General features: G+C 41.8%; 1 protein-coding gene across 1 annotated transcript; it reads left to right on the top strand.

The window, feature by feature from the left end:
* Window positions 1–801: 801 nt before the first annotated feature.
* Window positions 802–13227, top strand: ints6l (integrator complex subunit 6 like). The gene is made up of 18 exons (XM_017307234.2): window positions 802–1147; window positions 1266–1343; window positions 4663–4812; window positions 6753–6842; window positions 6966–7149; window positions 7243–7371; window positions 8822–8985; window positions 9156–9308; window positions 9390–9522; window positions 9935–10029; window positions 10113–10223; window positions 10450–10665; window positions 10745–10871; window positions 10960–11102; window positions 11461–11680; window positions 11768–12133; window positions 12212–12305; window positions 13125–13227. Exons 1-18 carry the CDS (start codon window positions 1037–1039, stop codon window positions 13225–13227), a joined length of 2667 nt encoding a protein of 888 aa, XP_017162723.1. The 5' UTR covers window positions 802–1036.
* Window positions 13228–16382: the final 3155 nt, after the last annotated feature.

Consider the following 16382-nt stretch of genomic DNA (forward strand, 5'->3'; position numbering starts at 1 on the left):
AAATCTGGAGTTTTCAACTCTACAATATCAAAAATTTGAATTTAAAATTTTCCTTGTAATGTAATGTTTGCTATTGCCCCTGACAGACATTTATTAAAGCTGAACCTGTTGCTCATTTGATGTCTCTTGTGGGGAAAACAATCCAGGAAAGTTCCTGGATGAAAGTTCATCCAGGAACTTTCATCCGTTCCTGGATGAAAGTTGATAAGCTCCGTTCATCATGCAAGCATCTGATAAATATTTTTTGCTTATTTGAGTGATGTATTTCCTGTCTTGCCGAATGTGACATTTTATCAATATTTCTTCTGCTGGTCTTCACAGCGTAAGAGTACGTTTTTATCCTCCGTTGCAATATCACTCAGGAGGAGCGATATAAACATAAGTTTAACATCGCGCTCATGTTGTGAAATGTACTTCTCTTGCTGTGCTGTGGTATGTTTGTTGTCCTCCTGAAGCTCCTTGAACGCAGCACAAGAAGGGCAGCATAGTGAGAGAGCAGCTGCGTTATTGTGCGAGGAGGCGGGATAAAGTGGGAACTGACAAGAAATGTCACTTCTTATTATGATCTCTACATAAATACAACCAATAGTTGTTTTTTTGTTGTTGTTGTTTTTTATTTTATTTAGTTGTTTCAGCTCAGGAAAACATATTACTGGAGCAAACACATTTTACCAATAGTCTGTTTGTTCCACTTATTGAACCTACTATTGATCACAGAGTGCGAACCGTTACTACCTTTTTATATAATTATATTTACAGGGGGCGTGGCCAACAGACCGGGGCTTGGCCAATGGGCTTGCAGTGTGGGGAGCGGGGCGTTCCATTCGGTTAGGAGCAGAAGTTGAACAGCGCGAGCTGTAAAACAGCCTCAGAAAGGCAGACACAGAGAGGGCAGATGCATCGGCCCTCTGCTGGAGGGGGGGCTTATTATAACAAATATATATGCACACATGAGTGAACTGTTTGGCTGCACGATAGCTCATATGTGGGTAACAATTATTTTAAAAAAGCATACCACCGCGGCTTTACATTTAAAATGCCTATTTTAGTTTTTCTGTTAGACACGTCCGCCTCTATGAATCAGCGCACTTATTTGGGTACGACGTATCTGGACGTTGCTAAAGGCGCGGTTGAGATCTTTATGAAGGTAAAGATGGATTCTACCCGGATTTTTTCAGCAAGCTTGCACCTTTGGTGAGCTCAGGGTTCCTTGGCGAAAGTCGGTAAACATTAATATATGCTGTTTTGGTTTTCTTTTTTGACAGCTGCGTGCCCGAGACCCGGCTAGTAGAGGCGACAGGTACATGCTAGTTACATTCGATGAGCCACCATACGGAGTGAAGGTAATTAGCAAATGATACCATTTTTACACTTCCAAGTCGAACGTGTTTGTCTGTCAGTGAGACTTTATTTTCCTTCAAGTTCGCCGGTGGCGAAAAAACGGCAAATTACTGCTCCAAACAGCCGCAGACCCGGAGCCGCACTGCATCCGAACATCCAGCGGACATTTTGCTTTTGTGTCGAGAAAACTCTCGGGCGTTGAGATGGAGGCGGGGAAATTTATTATCCCTCGTGACGTCACTCGTTTTTCACAGAACCGCACGCAGACTGGTCGAGGTCCCTGCCAATCATGTTTCACCCCGCCCCCTTCATCAAGGTTGCACTCCCATTGGCCGTTCCTGGATGAAAGTTGATAAGCTCCGTTCATCATGAGATTCTCTTTATGTTTGTACGACTTCGCTGGAACAGAATTATCATCATTCACATGATAATTATTTGTCATACTGATGCTGTGAGAGGCTTCCTGCATAGAAACTCCCGGTAATTGCCATACACAGAGAAAACAGGACATGCAACCTCTCAATCTCTGCAGCAGTTTCCCCGCTTTCTGTCATAAAAACAGATGTACTCATCCCTATTCTATTGACTTGTTTATGACTTGGCACACATCTCCGAGTTTTTCCTACCCCTTAAAGCACAATCCCAAGTATGCACACAAGCCCCCAAATTACGTAATTTCCTTCAGTGGCTGTTCCATATTGTGGAATTCATCAGGCTGGCCCAACTTGTGTCTACAGGCTACGGCGCCTTGCAAAATTTCCCTTTAACGTTTACACATTTCATCACATCACAATGCATTCTTAAGGTGATTTTATGAAAGACCAAAACAAAGTGGTGAACAATTGTGAAGTGTAATGCAAAGAAGTTGCATGTTTTTCAACTTTTATATGGATTAGTAATAGTTTTATCCCCCTAGTTTTACAAAATACAGACAATACTGAGCTAATCTGAATGTTAAGGATTCGCAATATTTTAACTTTGCATCATGTTTTAAAAAAGTTTAAAATAAAATTTTTTACTTTGTGCACTTGTGTCACAAATCAAATCGCTATAATTAATATACACACAAAGCGTCTCCAAAGCCTTACAGTGCAATGCAAAAGTATCTGGACCACAAACCTCTTTATTTGTTGAAGTGAAAGGAGAACTATACATGGTTTTCCACAGTTATAACAAATAGAAATCAGAAGTTTACAAAATGCACATATTCAACACCCCTCAATAAAATCCAGCACAATAAGATTTATTTTTAAAAAGCTAAAAGACTTACAGGACCTTATGGATTCATGATGACACTTGCTCAACTAGCAATATATTGATGTACAAAACCCATTTGCAGGACTGTTTGAAAAGGCAAATCTGCTTCAGTACAACCGGAAACAATGCAAATCGAGTCCACGCCTTTTTCATCTTCTAAAATCGCATAAACGATATTGACCCCAAGCTACTTCCTGTTAGTCTGCATGTATCATCGGTCTAATTGAATCTTAAAGCCTAACTTTATCAATGTGGTTTATAGTTTTGGTTTTTAATAGAAAATTGAACGTGTTTAATTATTTATCATTGTCCAACACTAGCTCGGATCAAATATTCATGCGTCAGAGCGGCCTAGTCAAAGTCCAGGCCTAAATGGTCCTGTCGGTAACTAAAGAAAATGACTGAAATGACACTGTCTGCATCAACCTGTTTTTTAAAAAATCTTTTTTCCCCACGTAACCCAGAGCAGAATAACTGTTTTTAGCTCATGTCCCCACTGTGGCAGTTTCACTGCTCGCAAGTGTGAAACGGGTGCAAAGCCGTCGCATGTCGGTGCCGTAGCTTTCGCAACAATTTGTAAATGCGGCCACCAGACAAACACTTGTGCATCACACACCTCGATCAAACAAACCAGGATGTGATTCTCCTTCCGTCTCGTAAAGCGGCGCTGCCGTCCAACGGGGCTTTCCCTCGTCTGTGCAGCGAGTCTTGAGCTGCTCTTTCTTCCCCTCCCTCTGGCTGTTTGTGGCTCTGCAAGCCGCGCTGAGCTTCACAATGAAAAGATGAGGTGGTACTGATTGGGGCCGGTGTGTGATTGCACATTCACAGATGCAATAAATTGCTGATGTTGAGAAAGGGGGAGAGAGAGTAAGAGGGAGAGGGAGCGCGAGCCGAAGAGACAGGATTGTGCAGAAATATTCTGTAGTCTGAATTATTGAGCGCAGCGTTTCTTCTGATCTGTACAGGATAGTCTGGGTCTGATGGGGCTGAAACAATTAATCGTGATGAACTTTTTGTCAGCAGACTTATTAATCGATTAATCGTTAAATAGATTCAAAAAAGGCAAATTGCTGACAAAACCCCCCCAACATATTCAGAGCAGTATTTAAGTCAAAACTGTACAAAATATATATACATTTTTCACTTATGATGAAAACACCTTCGTCTGTAAGGATGTTTTACCCAAAACGGCTCAAGTGCCATAGTTTTAGTTTCACTCAGTTCAGATTCACTAAAGAAGTGTGTATTTTCTCATAAAAAAAATTTAATTGAATTATTTGTTTGTATATTTTAACGTATTTCTAACATTGTGGTTAAATGAAAAATCTGTACAATGTGCCAATTTTTTTTTTATCTGATTAATTGTCAGAATAGTCAGTAGAATAGTGGATTAGTAAAATAATTGTCACTTGCAGCCCTAGTTTTTGGTAACGTTAACGTCATCACTCTGAATGCATGACAGTTATTGTACGATCTCCTAGTACTCATGTAGCTGTATGCACCTCCCACAAGAATCTGTTGCTGTTCACCTTTGTGTGTTTGCAGCGTCTTACTCTCCTTCCCTCAGCAGAGGAAGATGTAAGCTTGCAGGTCATCCTTAGATTAAGCATAAAGCTGCAGCACTAAAGCAGTTGACCCCGTAGATAAAAGTGGAAAAGCAGTTGCACACTCGCGCTCCCTCCTGTGGGAGTAAAAGTCTCCCACAGAGGACGTACACCAGTGGGAAGTGTATTTCTGGATTCCTGCTACACACAAACTAAACGGCCATCTCTGAACGTCAGCGTTCATCGGCCACTGCGGTCGGTAACGTTGCGTCACTCAGAACCGACTTTACTTTCTCCCCCGGCCACCAAAAAATGATTCAAATCATTTAATTGGTTTGATTTGCATGAGAACAAAGCTCTTTTTTGTTTTTCTTTTCTTCTTCTTCTTCTACTTTGTAATAACATAGCTTGCATACGCGTGGGTGTGCGTCTATTTTAAGTCGGTAGATGTTTGCCGACTTCAGGCCTTTTCTCCGACGCCTGTTTCTCTTGGCCTGAACTCGGTCTCTTTGCGTTCCAGGCAGGCTGGAAGGAGAACCACGCTACCTTCATGTGTGAGCTGAAGAACCTGCAGGCGTCTGGGCTCACCACGCTTGGGCACGCACTCCGCGCAGCGTTTGACCTGCTCAACCTCAACCGCCTCGCCTCTGGCATTGACAACTACGGACAGGTATCGTAACAAGCCACGATCACTAAGCTCTGAGGTAGTATTTCTCAGGTTGTTTTAGTTTTTTGTTTGTTGCCTCCTGGTTGAATCGTTGATATGCTCTTGGAGTAATTTTGACCACCATTTATGAAAACCAGACACAAGTTGTTTTTTAAATGTTCTTGGGTTAGGCCATTCTGTGTTGCTTTTTGAGATCTGTTGGTCTACTTTGTGTGTCAGACAGGTTTTTACTAAGTGATTTCTTGAATCTACTGGTCAAGAAATCACTTAACCTGTGGCTGGACGGCTAGTTAAGCTTGAACCAAAACATTATAGTTTATCAGAGTTCATTTTGGATTTAACAGATGATTATATTTTCACATACGCCCAGTTTGATTTGACCAGTTTTTTTTAAACCTTAATAAAGAGCTGATCATTTGAAAACTGTTGAATTTTCTTAGATTCTTATTATCTGATATTCGGATTTATTTAAAAAATTTCAGTGAGACAAAAAAAAAGTGCAAAATGTCACATTTCGATTGCAATATTTTACATCACTGTAACTGCAAATTCTTCTTACTCTCTTTAACAAAATATACTTAAAAAAATAATAAATAAACTGACTGGAAGTAGTACAATGGTTAAGTACGTGAGTATGAAATGGTTTTGTTACAAGTATGAACTATGGAAGCAGACTGGGACAAAACGGGAAAGCTGAGGTACAAAATGCAAGAAGTATGACATGAATGACGTTTTCGACTAATTTAAGCAAGATTTGTAGCTGTATATTAAAAAAACCGAACATTTTGATCCTTTTAACATAAGTTAGTAAGATTGTTTTTGAGTTTTTCTTACTTTTATTCACTGTTTTGTCTAAAAATAGCGAGGGGAAAATTGTCTTTTGGATGTTGCCTAATCCAATCAACATTCCCCCCCTTTTTTTTATCTTGCTCTCTCCGCTCGAAGGCAGAAATTGATTACTACAGTGAGACAACTTCTGTACATCAGGAGTGTGTAAATCTGCTTAGGCGTTCCCCATGTGTGTGAATTAGAGGAGACTGACCTCTATTGTGCTGCCCTCAACTGGTAGCACAAGGACATTATGACACAAAGCAAAAATTAGCCACAGCTACAGAGGGCTCATGTTGGACATTACATGCTGGTTTCTGTTTAAACATTTCTGTAAAGATGGTGTCATTAGTTTAAGCCAGCAAGTGGAATTTCTTTTGCTCAGAGCCCAGATTTAGGTTGTGGAGTATAAAGGCAGGAAAGCAGAGTAGTGAACCTAAATTCACCTGGGCTGGAACAATTAATCGCATCAATCACGATTAATCGATTATTTAAATAAATATCAACTGATTTAGCAATCGATTAATTGTCAACTGGAGTATGTGGACTCCAAAAAATACTATTTACTGACAGATCAACACACCCAGGGCGGTAATTAAGTGAAAAACATAAAAAATATTACATTTCGTATTTAAGACAAAAGAAAAATGCTTTGTAAATACGTTCTACACAGAAATTCCAAAGTGGCATAGTTTTCACTTCACCCGATTCAAATTCTGTAAAAACCTAAATCTGCCATTAAGCTTCTTTTGCTCTCCAATGATTAATCGGTTAACAAAAAAATTTATCATTTACTCTTCATGTGATCAAAATGTTTTTCTTATTTAAAAATTTATTTGTATTCCTTTTTTATTTGAATATTTTCATGTATTTCTAGTATTGTATATGAATATTCAAAGGATTAAATAAAAAATTTGTATAACGTGTGTATATATATATATATATATATATATATATATATATATATATATATATATATCTTTTTTGGGTTTTTTTGTACGACTAATCGATTAATTGTCTGAATAATCGATTACTGAAATAATCGTTAGTTGCAGCCCTGAAATGGACTCGCTGTTCTTCAGCCAGATTGCTGAATGCGGCTGTTTTCCCTCCAGGGCCGCAACCCATTTTTCCTAGAGCCATCTGTCATCATTACCATCACTGATGGGAATAAGCTTACAAACAGCTCCGGGGTGCCAGATGAGGTGAGACACAAGTAACACCAACATCCTCTGTTCCATAGCAGCACCAGCTGTACAGCCGCTGCTCTGGAAGCTTCTCAGCTCTCTGTGTTGAAGTAATGCTGAATGTCTCGATCCGCCGTGCAGCTGCACCTGCCCCTGAACTCCCCTCTGGCTGGCAGCGAGCTCACCAAAGAGCCTTTTCGCTGGGACCAGCGGCTGTTCGCTCTGGTGCTGAGGCTGCCGGGAGCAGCCGCGCCGGACAACGAGCAGCTCGGCAGCGTTCCCACAGATGAGTCGGCGATCACGCAGATGTGTGAAGTCACGGGAGGTTTGGCGTTTTCTTCTTCGTCTTCCTCTTCGGTTCATTAGTTGTCTTTTTCCCTGCTGGACGAGAACTCATCGTAAAGTTTGATCCCCTCAGGTCGGTCGTACTGCGTGCGAACACAACGGATGCTAAACCAGTGTCTGGAGTCTCTGGTGCAAAAGGTCCAAAGCGGCGTCGTCATCAACTTTGAGAAGACCGGGCCGGATCCGCCTCTCGGAGGAGAAGGTGAATTTTTGATGCACACACAACTTAAAAGCTGCAGGTGGAATGGTGCTTGCATCCACATGAAAAGGTTAAGACTTAGTCCAGTCAGGTGCATAAGGTCAAAGAGCACGCAACCTCGTCACATTTCCTACAGGTATCTGAAGCAAACATAATGTTGACAGAATGAAACAGTATTTATGACGTTTGAACAAAACAACTGATCCCACCTTCTGGTTTGTTTCATTGATTGGTAACATGAGAGTTTCTAGAAAAAAGCATTGCAAATGTATTTACAGTACATCGTATCTCATTACAACAACGTACCCTAATAGTGGTGCACAACTGTGAACTGGAACTATAACTATTCAAGTATTTCACTACAATAACTTTAAATAAAATCCAATGAATCCACAGGGTGTCTGTGCATCTTTAAAAAGTCTTGGAAAGTCTTAAATTCTCATGCATACTTTAAGGCATACTTAAAATGTCTTGAATTTAGTTTACAATTTGTTAATCCCAGGTCTTAAATTTGATCTTGACAGGACTGATTAATATAATATATTTTATGGTTTTTTTCCTCACGAGATTTTTCTGTTTGACAAAAGTTTGAGTCGCACTCAGACTTCTTGAGTCACTCATTGCATTCTGTGTCTCAAGACAGATGAGGCTACCGCTAACTAGCTACTAATATTTCTTTGCTAGCTAGCTAGCTTTCTATTATGGATAAGTTCAATTTTATCCTCTCAGCCACTGGGTGACGTTTGTACATTTCTGAGGAGAGATGGGTCGTAATTTCTATTCATAGTGGACTTTAAAAAGGCCTTAAAAAGTCTGAAATTTGAGTTGGTGGAACCTGCAGAAACCCTTAAACCAACTGCCATCAGAGGTCACCTAATTAGTAAAGAACATTAGTGAACAACATTCATCATGAAGGCTAAGGAGCACAGCAGACACATGATGAAGGCAGTTGTGGATAATTTTTAATCAGGATTGCTTTATCAAACAATATTCCAAACTTTAATCATCTTCCCGTCCAATCCATCATTTAAATATTGGAAAGTATGTCACAACTTTTGGCTAAATCAAGACATGGTCGTCCACCTCAATCATCAGGCCTTGACAGGCCGTAACACCGTAGCTGGTTCGTCTGGTTTGCAGGTTTCCAGAAACAATAGACAGATCAAACATGTGGAAGAAGGTTGGTCAGATGAGTCAGAAGTTAAACATTGTGGCCTACATGGACGATGTGATGCATAGAAAACCAGCCCTGCATCCCTGAATATGGGGCTTGCTTTTTAGATTTTTGGTTTTTATATAAAGTACCAATAAAATACATATAGGTTTTTAATTATAATGTTACAAAATGTGGTGCGTTTGCAAGGTGCTGTGTCTAAGCTGTGTCTAAGATTCTAAATGGCTGCAATATCTGCATATTTATTGGGTTTGTTCTGCTGTTTCTTGACCGTTGTAGACAACTCTGTGGAGTCCGGTCGTCCCGTTTCAACCTTCAACCCACAGCCCTGGCACAGCTGCCACAAACTAATCTACGTTAGACCAAACCCAAAGACGGGAGTCCCGGTCGGCCACTGGCCCATACCAGAGTCTTTCTGGCCAGACCAGAACTCTCCAACCCTGGTGAGCAGTTCAGTGTTAGCCTGCTGCTTTTATTTCAGCTTTCTCGTCTACTATTTTGTAGCGATTTATGGGTTTTTCTTGGTGTATTTGAGGTACCGTCAGATTATTCAGCGATTCAAATCTTTAAGCTAAATCCCTGTGCTAAATTAGTTTCTTCTTGTTCCCCCCAGCCGCCTCGCTCCGCTCACCCCGTGGTGCGTTTCTCCTGTGTGGACTGTGAGCCCATGGTGATTGACAAACTTCCCTTTGACAAATACGAGCTGGAGCCGTCCCCACTCACCCAGTACGTCCTGGAAAGGAAATCCCCGCACATGTGCTGGCAGGTAGGCTGAACGCCGGTCTGGTTTCCACGTTTTTCTCGTGGTTGTGATGTTTAACGTGATCACTTGACCCCTCGTCCTCAGGTTTTTGTCAGCAGCAGCGGGAAGCAAAACGACCTGGGAAAACCGTTTGGCTACCTCAAGGCCAGCACCACCCTGACCTGTGTTAACCTGTTTGTCATGCCTTACAACTATCCAGTCCTTCTTCCGCTCCTCGGTAAGACTCCCAGCACTAACCCACTGGCTCAGTAGACCACAACTGGTGCTAAATTCAAAATGGCTTCCTGGTACTCACATCGATCTTATTGCTCAATTAACCAATTTTATCGAATGATTAATCGATTGTATTGAGAGATTAATTGGTTTTATTCATTGTTTTTTAGAGCTGGTGCTAAATTCAAAATGGCTTCTAGTCATCACATCGATGTTATTGATCAGAACTGTTTTTATCGAATGACTCATTGATTTTAATTGATCGATTAATCTATTTTACTGAGCGATTAATTGGTTTTATTCGTTGTTTTTAGAGCTGGTGCTAAATTCAGTGGCTTAATCAATCGATTAATCTATTTGCTCACTAACCCTGAGTTGCTAAAAAATGTCTCCGACAACCTCTTTTCTCCTTTCAGACGATTTATTTAAAGTTCACAAATTCAAACCAAACCTGAAGTGGCGACAGGCCTTCGAGATGTACCTGAAGACGATGCCTCCGTACTACCTGCTGGTAAAAACCACTCGCCGTTCTCTGGTGTTGCTTTTATTGATTGATTTAGTTCACCAAGACGCTGTTCTGCTATCTGCTGACAGCCCTTAAAAAAGGCAATGAGGATGATGGGAGCACCAAACCTCATCGCCGACACAATGGACTGCGGCTTGAGCTATAGCGTCATCTCATACCTGAAGAAGCTCAGCCAGCAGGTGAGCAGCGCGGAGGGATGGAGAAACATCCTAATGTAATGCAAACGTACCGCTACTGTAAATGTTTATCTATTCTACCACATCCTGAACACATTAGTTTACTTCACTTTTGTTCTGCTGTCGGCAAACTTAAACAAGCGCGCCTGGTTCAAAAGTTTACTCTGTCTTAATGTCATCCCAGTTCATTTTTGTTTCCTTGTTTTTTTTGTGTTTTTTTTTACTGAAGGCAAAAATTGAATCGGACCGCCTAATTGTGTCCGTGGGGAAAAAAGCGCCTCAAGAAACGGGCATAAAGGTGAAAAACCACTCCAGCGCTCTCTCTCTGGCCCACCGGCGGGACTTCAAGCAGCTGCTGCAGGGAATCACCGGAGAGGGTCCCCTCCGCCTGGTCGACATCAACTTCAAAGAGTTCGCCGGCTTCCAGATCGCTCTTCTCAACAAGGTGAGAACGGCGGCGCACCTTTTCTGTGCGGAGAGGACTGGTGTTCACTGAGCGATTCGCCATCAAAATGTCTCCCTAGGATGTGAAACCGCAAGCCTACCGGAACGCCTACGACATCCCGAGGCGAAACCTCTTGGATCAGCTCACCAGAATGCGCACCAACCTGCTGCGGACCTCGTTGAAGCTGATCCGAGGCCAAGACGAAGGTACGACCGACGACGTCTTTGGAAAATCCTTCCGTAGGAGACGCAGACGTCCATTTTGAATTGATATGAGTGTCTCTGTTGTTGTTAGACTTCCTGCACAGCATTCCAGTGGCTCAGATGGGAAACTACCAGGAGTACCTGAAGATGATGCCGTCTCCGTTGAGAGAGCTCGATCCGGATCAACCCAAACGGCTGCACACGTTTGGGAATCCTTTCAAGCAGGATAAAAAGGTAAACATTTACCGACCCCTGCAGCGTGCATGTAATCCCTCGAGCTTTTTCACGTCTTGTCAAATCACAAACCACAACTCTAAATTGCTCTTATTGTGTGACAGACACACACTGAGCGCTGAGTAAACGGGAAGGAGACAGAAAATGTTTTATTTGACAAATTTTGTTCCAAAAAGGAAAAAAAACGCCACATTTTTAGTTTTTCGTTTCTAAAAATTTTTGGAAACCATGCCTCGTTTTGCTTCTACTTCCTCCTGTCGTTCGAATACCTGTGCAGCGTGTCGTGTCTTCCCGGCCGGATACGGACACGTTGTTTTGGTTTCTACAGTTCTGTTGTTTTCTCCACCGTGTTCCCCAGGGCATGATGATCGACGAGGCGGACGAGTTCGTGGCCGGACCTCAGAACAAGAAGCGGGGCCACTCCGGCGACCCCAACTCCAGCGGCACCATGAAGCGAAGACGGAGCATGTCCCCGTTGCTGCGGCGACCGCAGACCCCGCCGGGCAGCACCAACCATGTGGCGGTGGGGAAGAGTCCAGGCCAGCAGAATCTCCTCAAACCCACGTCACAGCACAAAGGTAGGATGAAGAAGGAAAGCCCGATTCTGATGTAGTTCAGAGAAAGAAAAAAAATACACTTTTTTTTTTTGTTTTTATTGTGAACAGATGAGAACAACATGGTGCTCACCGAGAGCAACGGCGACGGCGTCCTCGACCTGGACTCCGGCGAGATCTGGCCTGGCGAGGCAGACGCGGAGGCGCTCAGTCCGTCCCCATTGACGCTGGAGGATAAGACGGGACTGGCGGCGCCGTTCCAGGCAGAGGAAGCGAGTGCAGTGGAGGACGAAGATCACCTGGAGGAGCAGACGATGGAGGAGAGGCATAACTGCGACCGCCTGAGTCCACAGAGTGAGCTGGACGGCAGCGAAGACGACTTCGCTGCCCTGGATACCATTTACATAACCCCGCTGGACGGTTGCCAGGCCGAGCTGAGGAGCAGAGTCATCAAGGAGGTCCGCAAACCTGGACGGAGTGAGTACAGACCAGGCAACCGGATCTCAGTGAGAGAATCCATCAGTTCTCACCTCGATCCGTGTGTGTTCTTCCCAGATTATAGATCCATACTCAGTCTGCTGCAGCAGGTGAAAGGACCGGTGAACGTTCGAAAGTACTTCATCCAACATGCAATCAAAGAAGCTTTGAGGTAAGAAACAAGAGGCAAAATCTTTTTTAAAGGGGAGCAGTATCATATAAAATCAACTTTTTTGAACTTTATATCATGTTATAAAGTTATTCCCTCATCAAAAACACACCTGGAGTGACCCTTTGGTTCCTTGAAATTCTTTAATCTCCATGGCAACCGTTCAGCTCTGCAAAACGCCTGCTTGGACCTAGCTCCATCTTCTAGGCACATCTCCTCCTCAGAGCTTCCGCTTCACAAAGCAGCCCTTCCCCAGCTCCTTCAGACTAGCCAGCAGCAATTAGCAAACGCCTGGTGCAACTGTGCAGCTGCTGAGCTCATTATAGGAGCTTATTCTCAGTGCAACACTGGTAAAAACTTTGTTAAGGGTTAACAGAGGAGCCATGCTGTGATGACTTCCTGACGGCAGAATTTCAGAAAGAAAAGGAGTTTCTTAAAGAGACAGAGACCCAAATTAAAGGTGTTAAAATACAAAGTAAAATTTAAGTCATATTTGTTACATGTAGCATTTTTATAACAATTGAAGGTGACATAATTACTTGATTATGCTATAAAATGGCAACATGTGCCTGGAAAACACATATTGCTGCCCCTTTAAAGCAGATTCATGTGTTAAAAGTGGCCTAGTCAAAGTCTGGATCTAAATAAGAAATAGAAATGAATGTTCTACATCCAGTCTTACTGTGCCCGAACCAAAAATAAAAAGGTCCCATCTACCCAGTTGCTGCTGGGTTTCCCCGGGGTTTCTTCCTCTCCTCTGAAGCTCTGTTTCCTGTCTGACTTCCTGCCTCCGCCTCACGAAGCTTCGTTTCGTTTCGCCAGGTTCAAGAAGCGCGTGCTGATCCAGCAGCTGGAGATCGCCCTGGCCGAAGCGGAGGACGACGCGGCGCCGTGCTCTCCGCTTCCCAACGATCACGGCAGGTAGTAAACCTGCAGAAAACCCACTGGCGTCTTGTTCCGTTTTTTGTCGCTGTATCGGGTTTCGCCGCCACCACCCAAACACCTCCGCCGTGAACGGCCTCGAAAAGAGGCGAGTGGAAGATTCGGAGATGCAGAGAAGGAAAGCGGCACCGTCGCGTTGTTGTCGTTTAATCGGATGGCGGGGTCCTTCGGAGCTGAGCCGCTTGCGACAAACACGCTGATGTCGACAGAGACTGTAAACACCCGGACAGGTTTTTGTCAGCGAGGACAAGTCCAGCACACTCACACACTCCTTTAGACGAAAAGCCACACAGCTGGGCTGATCCTCACATGTGTCAGAATAAACTGGTCATTTACTGGTTTCCTCCCCCAAATCATCCCGGCTGTTACAAACAGACCCGTTTTCAGCTGGTCTGAAAGTCGTTCTCATTTATAAATATTCTTTTACGCGACTAAAATAAAGAAAGAGAAAAGCTTAAACATTCATGTAAAGTTGTGGCTGACAGGAGGAATCGGGTTAAGCCAGATTACGTCTGCAACAAAAACAGTGCACTGATTTTGTTTTATTTATTTATTTATTTATTACTTTTTTTTTAGCTACGTTGATCCTGTTACCTAATATCTGACTATTTTTAGTTGATGCTGACATGTGTTGGCATGAGGGGTTGTGCAATATGGAAAAGAGCTTAAAAAGCATAATAATAGGAAGAAAGCTGGAGATTCAAGTTAAACAAAAGATTAATAATTTGGATCATTTGGCAACAAAATAAGTATGATTATTATTTAAAGCGACAGTACACAGGATGAAAAAATGACTCACATACATAAACAGAGGAACGCTTTGCTCATCAATGGCAGCAAATACAGTAAATACATCCCCAAATCCCTCAAACGTCTAATAATTGTAACAAACAAAAATTTTACGTTACTTTTAAATGTTAGCCTGTATTCTGATATTTTTTAGCTCATATTGACATATTGCTCAACCTCAGTCAGTATTTGTTTTCCAGTCCCAAAATTTCTCATATGTTTTTTATATATATGAGGGGGGAAAAAAAAAATGTATATATTTACATGGTTTTAAGCATCCAAATTGGATCACCTTTCTTACTATTTGGACATATTGTCAAGATTTAAATATGGTGTAAATTTTAAACTTGTTTTTTTTTTTTTTTTTTTTTCTTTTAAAATGCACCAGCATTTGTTTGCGTCAGTATTTTGGGATACAGAAGTTACGACCGTTCTTTACGCTGCAACACCCTTCAAAAACTGGAAAATAATTTCCTCTTTCACTGCTGTGGCATCATCTCACATGGAAACATGTAGAAAAATAAAAACAAATCTGAGTATGTTCACATCACTGTCCTGTTGAAGGACTCCAGTGGTGACACGTTTTTATTTTACTGACTTGTTCGACCAGAAACTGGCCCACAGCATTACAAGTCCTCTACCCTATTTAACAGTGGGCGTGAGGTGCTTTTCCATATTTTCATCATTTGTTTCACTCGTGTTTTGAAAAAGCTCAACCTTAGTCTCATGAAGCACACTAGCTAATCCGGTGCAAGTACGCAAAGTCAGAAAAGTTTTGTTTTCTACTTTCTGGCATCTGATCAATACGAAATTGTGATCCCAAGAAGTTTCTACAGAACTGACATTCAAATTTCAATCATAAGCTTGAATTTTTCTCAGATTTCCCAGATTTCCTTTGAGAGATGAGACGGCAGCAGTTAGAGGCGTTGTCTTTACTAGAAACGTGGAGGCTGCTGTATCTGACACAAAGCAGACGACGATGTCTGGTTGTGAAAATGAGCTTTCTGGTCATCAGCCAGTTCAGATTCTAATCGCCTAGCACCGCCACGTGCTACAGTTAACTGTCACAGCATCGGATGATCCCATCAGTCCAACGTTCCCAACAGTTTTCCTCCTGCAGTCCAGGCTCAGCTGACCCTCTGTTAACCTGCCGCTACTCTTTCACTCTCTTCTCTGCAGCTTCTCTTTGTTCTCCTGGTTGTTTCTACAAAATGTACACTACTTTCTAATGTTCATAGGCAACATAGATTATTTTTGTGACTTTACGTCAGAGTTAAAGAAATATTTTGAAAGCCATTTTTTTGTAAACTGTTAAATACATATATGAATCTCAAAGTTTTAAGATAATCTTTTTTTTTTAAATAAAAGTTAAAACGAATCATCTAGATTGGCGTTTGTTTGGTTTGAATGTGTTTTCATCTTACAGGAGGATTTTATTTTATTTTATACAGAGAACCTGCCAGCCAGTAACAAAAAAAATGTTTTTCTTTAAGCCATTTTAAAACCCGCTTGAAGCTGTAGTTAGTAATTTTTGTAAAAAGAAAAAAAAGATTTTTTTTGCATATTTGTTTAAACTGGCAGAAAAAAAATCAAGCCACTGAGCCACTCTTTCCATCGGCAGAAATAAAAGCTCCTCATCAGAAAGATCCAGTGAGAGCCAGGAGGAGGGTCTTAGTGCTGTCAATAACTCTCATGTACGCGCTGCTTAATATGCTAATGATGACAAAAACTGCTTATCCGCCGTCACTGGTGGCCATCCTAACTAGCTTTAGCATTCATGACAGGCTCTGCTGAAGGGGGAAAAAACTAGAGCGTGTACGCAAGCCTGATTGACAGTACCAAGACCCTCCTCCTGGCTCTGATTGGTTGTTTCTGACCTAGCTGTCTATTTATGCAGCTAGAACTGGGGAAAAAGCAGAGGAGCTAATTTTTTTAAGATCATCTGTCTCATGTTAACCGTCACAACATATGGACAATTTTAACAAATATGTAAAAAAAATAACATAAAAAAATACTGCAGCTATAATTGGCATAATTTGCACAAGATTTGCATTCCTCATCTTTTCAAAGCTTAAACATGCAGTTTTGTTTTCTCAGTGTAAAGAATTTGTATTTCATTATGTTATAAAGGTTTACATTTTGCTAAATCAGTCTGGAAATCACCCTATCCTACCACCGAGTGCCCAACACCAACAACTACAATTTGTCTTTCATTACATGAAGTGATCACAGCACATAAACTACAATTATTCAGCCATTTCGTCATAAAATAGCATTTTTCATTTTTATCATGAAGTTTAAACATCAGCAGTGATTGAAATATATAAATAAATAAATAAAAACATCCAC

This window comes from Poecilia reticulata, chromosome 10, assembly GCF_904066995.2.
Source record: "Poecilia reticulata chromosome 10, P_reticulata-male-v2, whole genome shotgun sequence".
NCBI lineage: Eukaryota > Metazoa > Chordata > Actinopteri > Cyprinodontiformes > Poeciliidae > Poecilia > Poecilia reticulata.

Coding starts and splice junctions, on each gene's coding strand:
- ints6l (XM_017307234.2), top strand. CDS start 1,037: ATGCCTATTTTAGTTTTTCTGTTAGACACGTCCGCCTCTATGAATCAG. Junction 1,344..4,662: donor AGCCACCATACGGAGTGAAG/GTAATTAGCAAA, acceptor TTTGCGTTCCAG/GCAGGCTGGAAGGAGAACCA. Junction 7,150..7,242: donor GATGTGTGAAGTCACGGGAG/GTTTGGCGTTTT, acceptor TGATCCCCTCAG/GTCGGTCGTACTGCGTGCGA.